At 25.9% G+C, this 9,876-nt stretch overlaps 2 protein-coding genes across 2 annotated transcripts; both read left to right on the plus strand.

Annotated features, from left to right (window-relative positions):
• Positions 1–3,225: 3,225 nt before the first annotated feature.
• Positions 3,226–4,232, plus strand: LOC130664046 (cystatin-like protein). The gene is made up of 2 exons (XM_057463704.1): positions 3,226–3,370; positions 3,544–4,232. The coding sequence occupies exons 1-2, from the start codon at positions 3,361–3,363 to the stop codon at positions 3,912–3,914; spliced, it is 381 nt and encodes a 126-aa protein (XP_057319687.1). The 5' UTR covers positions 3,226–3,360; the 3' UTR covers positions 3,915–4,232.
• A 4,632-nt stretch (positions 4,233–8,864) lies between these two features.
• Positions 8,865–9,269, plus strand: LOC130664204 (cystatin-like). The gene has a single exon (XM_057464034.1). The coding sequence runs from the start codon at positions 8,865–8,867 to the stop codon at positions 9,267–9,269; it is 405 nt and encodes a 134-aa protein (XP_057320017.1).
• The last annotated feature ends 607 nt before the right edge of the window (positions 9,270–9,876 follow it).

The following is a 9,876-nucleotide window of genomic DNA, read 5'->3' on the forward strand; positions in this document are numbered from 1 at the left end:
AATTGATTGATTTTCTAGTTTTCAAAATATTCAAGAAAAAAGTAATTTTTTTTCCGAGAGCTTCAATCGAAAGTTATTATCGAGTTATAGATTTCATATGTACGAACGGTACTTCTCTTGTTCGACTTATACGATAATTGAAAGTTTTTCTGTTAAACGTACAATATCGGTCATTAATTCTTGCGCGGTAGCATAACATCGGGAAAAAAAAAACTTCTCTAAAGGAAAATATGTATCACTTTTTTATACAAATATTATCTATAAAAAAAAAAAATTGTAAAAAAAAAATACAATATTTAAAAATATATCTATATTAATTAAATGTAAAATTATAAATATGTATTGTAAAATAAGTGAATAAAAAAAAGTCCCTATAAAAAAAATCTCTAGATTTATAAATCACTAAAAAAAAATTACAATAAAAAAAAAAATTCCTACAAAGAAACATTTGCATATCTAAACATCTACTTAAAAAAAATATATAAAAATGAAAATCTCTACAAATAAAATATCTATAAAAAATCGGCTGTTTTGGAAAATCTCTATAAATCATCACATGTACAAATAAATATCTGAATAAAGTATAACTTCGAGAACTGGAAGCATTGCCACCACGTGCTCATAATCATGAATAAGTTCGTGTTGTAATATATAAGTATAAATAATAATAATAACAAAAATTATGGTTATTATTATGTTATTAAGAAAAATATAATAAATAATTTTAAACTTATAATAAGTGACTTCGAAAAACGTGAAAGATTCAAATCTGATAACTCCAAAGCACTGAGCCTGTAATAATTCATATAATTTTAATTTTTTTAATTTTATTAGTTAAACTTTATTTGAGAATATCATAAAATTATTATTATTTATTTTATAATTGTTAATTTTGTTTGACTTTCAAGCCGTATGCCAGGATTCGATGAACGTCCAAAAATCACTTTTCTTTTTTAACTTCCCGCTAAGAGAATCGACGATTTTCGAAAGTCGAGTTTTCATCAGATGTCGACGTTTTGAGGTCCTAGGAAGCTATTCTAACTATTTTCAGAATGATGTCCGAGTGTATATATATATATATATATATATATATACTAATACAAAAAATTAAAGGAGCAGAAAAATTTTATAAATTTTTTAGTGATTTTTGGAAGGCTGTAACTTGGTGAAAAAAAATCGTATCGAAAATTTAAAAAAAGGATTTTATAGCTTGAAACCTCTAGTTTAGGTGTATTTTTTCAAAATTTTTTAAAAGCTCCGATTATTGCGCAAACATGAGAAATACCGCGAGCCAAAAAATTTCTAAATTTTTTTTTTTTTTCGAAGAGCCCACGGACCGCGGAAAAATTCTTTCAACTAAACGAATGCATACATCGTTTAGCAAATTTATTCAGCTTCAATTTGGTTTTTTTTTTTAACCTCGTAGGACGATTTGTCGCAGAGATATCAGCCTTCAAATAGAAAGTGATCCTTTTGGCTTTGATCTTCGATATTTCAGGTACCAATGATCGCACAGAAAGTTGAAGGGCGGCGTTAAAAACTTGAATAAATTCCCTACAAGATCCTGTCATCATTTTTTAAAAAAAAAATTTTTTTTTATTTTTAACATCCATTAGAAGAAAGTACAAAAAAATGACTTTTTTTGGTTTTTTAGTAAATCAACCGCTACTCTGCATATATCGATAAAAAAAATAATGTTGCCAGGGACTTTTTTAGCTTAATGTACCCCCAAGACCCCTGTAAATTTTTGAATTGATCTATCGTACCGTTTTTTGGGAATCATCGATCAACGTTTAGCTAAACAATTAAAGGAGCAAGTTTTGTTCCTTTAATTGTGTAATCATAATCAATTGAAGGCTGATATCTCTGCGACAAATCGACCTACGAGGTTAAAAAAAAAACCAAATTGAAGCTGAATAAATTTGCTAAACGATGTATGCATTCGTTTAGTTGAAAGAATTTTTCCGCGGTCCGTGGGCTCTTCGAAAAAAAAAAAAAATTTAGAAATTTTTTGGCTCGCGGTATTTCTCATGTTTGCGCAATAATCGGAGCTTTTAAAAAATTTTGAAAAAATACACCTAAACTAGAGATTTCAAGCTATAAAATGCTTTTTTTAAATTTTCGATACGATTTTTTTTCACCAAGTTACAGCCTTCCAAAAATCACTAAAAAATTTATAAAATTTTTCTGCTCCTTTAATTTTTTGCATTAGTATATATATATATATATATATATATACACTCGGACATCATTCTGAAAATAGTTAGAATAGCTTCCTAGGACCTCAAAACGTCAACATCTGATGAAAACTCGACTTTCGAAAATCGGGGTGAAAACAATAACTTCCCAATTTTTCGAAAATCGTCGATTCTCTTAGCGGGAAGTTAAAAAAGAAAAGTGATTTTTGGACGTTCATCGAATCCTGGCATACGGCTTGATAGTCAAACAAAATTAAAAATTATAAAATAAATAATAATAATTTTATGATATTCTCAAATAAAGTTTAACTAATAAAATTAAAAAAATTAAAATTATATGAATTATTACAGGCTCAGTGCTTTGGAGTTATCAGATTTGAATCTTTCACGTTTTTCGAAGTCACTTATTATAAGTTTAAAATTATTTATTATATTTTTCTTAATAACATAATAATAACCATAATTTTTATTATTATTATTATTTATACTTATATATTACAACACGAACTTATTCATGATTATGAGCACGTGGTGGCAATGCTTCCAGTTCTCGAGGTTATACTTTATTCAGATATTTATTTGTACATGTGATGATTTATAGAGATTTTCCAAAACAGCCGATTTTTTATAGATATTTTATTTGTAGAGATTTTCATTTTTATATATTTTTTTTAAGTAGATGTTTAGATATGCAAATGTTTCTTTGTAGGAATTTTTTTTTTTATTGTAATTTTTTTTTAGTGATTTATAAATCTAGAGATTTTTTTTATAGGGACTTTTTTTTATTCACTTATTTTACAATTCATATTTATAATTTTACATTTAATTAATATAGATATATTTTTAAATATTGTATTTTTTTTTTACAATTTTTTTTTTTTATAGATAATATTTGTATAAAAAAGTGATACATATTTTCCTTTAGAGAAGTTTTTTTTTTCCCGATGTTATGCTACCGCGCAAGAATTAATGACCGATATTGTATGTATGACAATTAAAAACAAATAAAAAATCGGGTTACTAGATCATAAAGTAATGCATACCCAGCTTTTTATTTTATAGTTATAGTAATTTTTTAAGAAAAAATTTTGATCAAAATTTCTGGAAATTCTTCATAGTTTGAATTGTTTTCTATCTTTCAGTCGATAAAGGAAAATTTTCAATGACCAATAGTAAGTAAAACTATAAAAAAAAAAAAAAGTCATACCAAGAAACTGCGTATATGTTGCTACTGCGTCATGTGTATAGAATTACTCATAATAGAAATAAACATTGGGCGTTAACTTAAATATTTAAAGTTGTTTAATTCACTTCACTAAAATTTTTCATTAAATACATTTTGAAGTTGCAGCAATGGCTGATGAATCTTCAAATAATTTCGATAGTAAACCAAAGTGTGGATCATCACAACAAGTATCAACTGATTCAGCAGAAGTGAAACATTATGCTGAGCTAGGTTTGAGAAAATTGTCTTCAAACTATGGAGGCACAAATGAGCTTATTATGACGGAAATAATCAGTGCGACTCATCAAATTGTTGCTGGATCATTGCATAAAATTCGTGTTAAATATGGAGAAAGTAATTGCCCTAAGGGCAAATCTGATGAAACATTTTCACTCGCTGAAAATAGTCCTATCAAAGAGTGCTTAATCAGTGTCTGGTCAAGACCTTGGATAAAAGAAAATCCCCTTGAGATCGACGTTAAATGTGACTAGAATAATATATTTTTTGAGATATTGAGACTAAGAAAAATATATATTCTATTGTAAAAATCTCTTACATTCCAAATAATGATATTAAATTATGTTAATGACCACTGGCTCTTCCACTTAACGTTCTTATTTTGTGAATCATAAATTTCTAAAATGCAATAGTTTAGTACATTTATTATATAATATTTTTATAATAATGAACAAGATTAAAGTGTATTGTAAAGATTAATAATAATCTTCTAGTATAAGTATGTTTGTCCATCAATATATTTTATAAATTGCAATATACACTAAGTTTTTTAACCCCATTTTCCAGAAGTAATTTTTATTTAACTATCAGTCTATGGAATAAGTTATATAAATTTGTAAAACATCGTTATTAAGAAAAAATAAAATTAATAGTATAGCTGTTATGTGGATATTTAAAAACTTGTAAGTATTTTTTTAAATTTTAATTTATACTGTAAGTGAAAATTAATCGCAAATTTCAATATTTCACTGAAATTATTCCGAATAAATTAAATAAAGGTTGGAAAATTTTTTAAAACATCTCTAACATTAATAAAAAAAAAACATTTTTTTTAATTACGAAATTTTATGTTATTGACGGCCAGTAATTCACGCGAATCACAGCAGACGATTTATGTTGAATATTATACTTCACAAGAATATCTTTTTTACATATATTTTTCAAATCAATAGTCAAATAATAAACTAATTACCGGATGTACACTATCCCACGTACGAGAACTTTTTTCATTTTAAGGGGGATAGCCACTGTGAAGATCGAAAAAATAGGTGATTTTCGGACATTTTTTTGACTGGAATAATAAAGGAATTTGGGGATCGGGTTTTTTTTTTGTTTCATAAAGTATACATTGAAGATAATACTCCTAAATTTTTATAAAAAAATATCATGTTGTTACAAAGTTATAAGCATTTTTGTGAAGCACCAAAAAAATTTCTCCCACCACGGTGTCATCTCTAACTCAAAAACGGATTATCAGAAACAAAAAAACCAAACGGCGTTGTAATCTGTATGCATGTGGTTATCATTCCACGTAGGGGATTTTCAAAATTTTGATTTGAAAAATAATGGCGACATATTAAAAATATTTTCGTTATTTTTTCTCATTTTTTTGGATTCAAACAGCCCTAAAAAAACTTAAAAATCAACATTTTCAAAATCCCCTATGTGCAACTTTAGCTACTGAATAGACGAATACGAAAAAAAAAAAAATGTTGTGAATCGGTTCATATTTATGAAAATTACAGATGCCACCAGTTCAAAAAAAGTAGTTTCGAGAAAAACGCGTTTAAAGTTTTTAGTCGATGCAACGGTCAGTTGACGTGCTGTCACAAAAATGACTATAACTTAAAAAATATTAGGAATTTTCATATAAAATTCTAGATACATATTTTTGAACATATAAACTTTGATTTAATAAGAAAAAAAAAATTTTTTTTTTTTGAAATTTCACAGTGGCTATCCCCCTTAATCTTCAAGTATGTTTAACTGAAGATAATTTAATCATTTAAAAACACAGTTGTATAAACTATTAGTAATAATTTGTAACAAACGCAGATGATATGAAAATGGGCTTTGACTTTCAAATAAATAACTTTTCTCAGAATTTTACATCTTCATATATAATCAGATCTGATCATATAGATGATATATGATCATTTATATATAATCATGCATGAACGAATATAGTCATTTTAAAAATCTCATTTAAAATATCTGGAAATGATTAATTAAGTAATTTAATTAGGATTTATTGTCTTCATTAATATAAATGTCGGTTAAATTTAATTTAAAAAAAATAAAAAAACTTACTATCGGTTAACTATTATTATACTAAGGGGTCACCCGTCCAATTAATTGATCCATGTCGATGCTGCTTAACTCTGGTGATCGCGGGATTGTAGCCTGATCCTCTAGTCTGCTATCCACTTATAATTGAGAAAAGTTTATGGCATTACTTAACTCAAATAATTAAATCGATACTTATTTATTTTGTTATTTGTTTTTTTTACAATTAATTTTAGAGTGAATATTTTATAGAAACATAACTATAATAATACTTTTCATGGCATAACTGTAATAAATTGTTGCGATATCATATCGTATGTTTGATTTTTGATTTAGTAAAAAAAATTCAAAAGTCTAAATAATAATTTTATTAATGATTATTGTTAAAATATCATCGATGTTAGATTCATCCTACACAGACATACTCTTCGGTTTCTCATGGGTCATAATACATGGGTTAAATAGTAGTGTACACTGACCGAAAGGTTATCTTGGTTCAAAGAGAATTATCTTGAGTCAAGAGAATATTTAGGAAAATGGAATAAATCTTGGTTGAAGAAAATTTTCTCTTAATTTTGATTATTTTGATTCAAAAAGTTATTTTTTCGACCCAAATGGGTTAAAGTTTTAAATTAAAAATATATGATTTTAGTTCAAAAAGAAAAAATATTTAAAGAAAGTAAATTGTTTTTTGAATTAATATTTTGAATTTCTTCATTCATGTATATTGAATATTTTATTCTATGAAATTTAACTTCTCTACGTAAGGAGTCAGATTTCTTAAACCAACTAGTGGCTATTGCTTGAAACAAAAATAAAAAAATTTAAGTCAAGAAAATCAAGCTCTTGGTTTTTTTCCATAGCAGCATTCGGATAACAGGAGCACTCGGGTCTATGCAGCTTCTCTACTTCGGACACTACTTTGTGTATACACGTAGACGCCCGAAGATCCCAAAAAAATGAAACGAGTCTGTTCAGCGCTGGCGCCGTATATGTGCAATTATATATTACACACCAATATTCTAATAGTATTAGTTTATTAATTATACAATTAACTAATTCATATACATAAATTGTTTTGAATTGAAGTGTTCGGTAAAAATGTGAGTTATTGTAGTTATTAGTCATTATATCTGGTGTTTTTTCCTGATTCACGTTAAGTTAAATGGTGTCGTTTCAATCACAAAAAAGTAAGTTAATTATTATTTATGCTGTTTTTAATCATATCAGATAGTCACGTTTGTTATCATTTCTGATCCTAAATTTACATAAAATTGTTTCCTTTCTAGTGTGGTATATATCATGCAGTTGATGCTGTCAATGAAGCCAGGATAAATAACCTAACCTTTCATTTATTTTTGTAACAAAAAAAAAAAATTTCATTGTAATAAAGAATCAAAATATATTTTGATGATTAATTGTATATACTCTGAAAATATAATTTTTAATAAAAACCATTAATTTAAAATTGAACTTAATTATTGTATTTTAAATAAAAGTATTTTTTATTTTACGTTAATGTATAATTTAGTTTTAAAATGAGTTTTTTATATTTTTAATCTAAAATTAATTGTTTTCAGATAAAGTCTACATTTATTTTGAACTAAATGTTATCAAATCTTTAAATAAATTAATTTTTACTTGGAGTAAGTTAAATGTGCATCCGTTTAAAAACTCGATGTATCGAAATGAATCGATATCGACTACATTCGAGAGAACAATGTTTTTAGAATGAGTTGGTATCTTCTAAAACCAAGAGCTAAATTTTCTTGAGCCAACCAAGTTGTTTTCTTGTTCGGAGAAACTAAAAACATTTAAAGCAAAAATTTATATTTTTAAATCAAAATTGAATTTCTTTATTGAAGAGCTTTATATACTCTAATTAAAAAAAAAAAAAATTTTTACCAAGAGAAAATTTTTTCAAACAAGAAAAGAGGATATTTTAATTTAAGAATTTATTTTTGGAAACGATTTTCTTCTTGACCCAAGAATTCCTTTTTTTGTGTGTAGTGTGATACTACATTGGAGTGTAATTGACTAATTACTGAATTAATGGGAAATAACAAATAAAATTATTTGACCGCTACTGGCCAGTTTCATACTTATTCAATATTTATTAGAAAAAAAAATACTTTTTTAAATCTTTTTCAGACTTTTAGAAAAATTTTTCATAGTTTTTTCAGAGAAATATTTCCACAAGGAGGGACTCGAACTGAATTCCTTTTGATTACTAGTGTCGGGGCGCTATTCACTGTGCTAAATCTAATGTTAGGATTATCATGATTTTTTTACTTCTTATTGCACGACTCATAATGCGAAGCATTAGGGAGTGCTTTACGATCGAAATTTTTATTTAAATACAACTTAATTCAGAAATATTACATCGTAAAGATGAGGTGAAATATATTTTTATTCAATGAACTTAAAATTATCTGATGAGTAATCAAATAATAAAACATTTTAGTATTTTTATGATCAACAATTTCAATTGCGATTTAAATTTGTAAAATACACAATCTATACATGCTTTCTGTAAATCAATTAATGATTGTCTTCTGTAATAACTTTTAATACAATTCAGTGTAATATGTTAAATGTCTTATGACAGATTATATATTATACGTACTTATAATTAAAAATAATACAATTGTTTTCAAAGTTCATTGATCGAGAAACAATAAAAGAAATCTTAATTACTTTTATTTTCAAACAAAAAATCAACTTATCTTCTACGAATATCATATCATATCAGTTATTACTCTTTATATTATTTAAGCAGTATGCGCTAACTTAAATTTGATTGTGCAAAAAAATAAACATTTTGAATGATCTCGCAATCGCTAAAATAATTTTATTTGGTTTTACATAATTACGCTGATAAAATATATAAATCTATCTATATTCCGATATTAAGGTCAATAGATAATAGTGGCGATAGCAGCAGTATGGAAATTTTCAAATATCCAGTAAAACTGAGTTGTTTACATATGATAAGACTCACTATATAGATGTGGAATCGCGTGAACTCGCTTGAGTGTTATTAACTTTCGCAGTAAACACATGCGAAAGTTATTTAAAACAGCCTTACTTTTAATCCTCACTTCATAAGTAAGCTATCATTAAAAATAATCAACAAGATGAGCAGTCAATATCAAGTATTCAAAGTTATATTAGTGTGTTTAATATTACAAATAGTTTTATCTAAATCTGCACGTAATATACCAGGAGGGCCACAGCCAATTCCAGTTGATTCTTCAGAAGTTCAAGAATACGCTAAAAAAGGTTTAACAAAATTCTCATCAACTTATCAAGGTACCAATGAGCCAGTTATTGCCGAAATTATCAGTGCATCTCGTAAAGTTGTTTCTGGAACATTATACGAAATTAGTGTCAGATTTGGAGAGAGTAATTGTCCGAAAGGTCAATATGGCGAAACATGCTTGTTAGCAGAAAATGGTCCTATTAAAGAGTGTTTAATTACTGCCTGGTCAAGACCTTGGTTGGAAGAAGATTCACTTACAATTGACGTTAAATGTGACTGAAATGAACTTCATTTGGGATATATATAGTATCAAAGATGACAATATGAAATAATTTTTAAAAGCTGGTAACATCATTAGATTATCAAGAAAACATCAAGTTATTGAAAAAATATGATTACCAATAAATTTTTATTTCTAAAAATTATTTGAGAGTATAGATGACAAGTCTTCAAAACAAATAATTAAATAAAAAATTTTATTTTTGTATGTTTTCCATTTTTTTAACAATTATTTTTAATTATCTTATTGCCTTGCTTTAATTATTTTTTAGCAATCATAAAGTAGTTATAATTTTCAACATTTTAAATGTATACTATAAATAAAGTTGAAAATTGAAAAAAAAAATTTAATATTTGTCATATATCAAGTTCATTAAAAATCATATTGATTTTACAATTAAATTGATTTCATTTTTTAGGTCTGAACGTCAGAGATTTTGTAATACATATATTTGGTAATAAAATAATATTCATTCTTATAATTAAAGAATACATAAATTATCAATTAATTAATTTATTTGTTATATCAGTGGCATATATATATATATATACATATATTTATAATTATTTAATTATGAGGATTGGATCCGGTGATGTCAGGTGATGTA

Source organism: Microplitis mediator, chromosome 2, assembly GCF_029852145.1.
Source record: "Microplitis mediator isolate UGA2020A chromosome 2, iyMicMedi2.1, whole genome shotgun sequence".
NCBI lineage: Eukaryota > Metazoa > Arthropoda > Insecta > Hymenoptera > Braconidae > Microplitis > Microplitis mediator.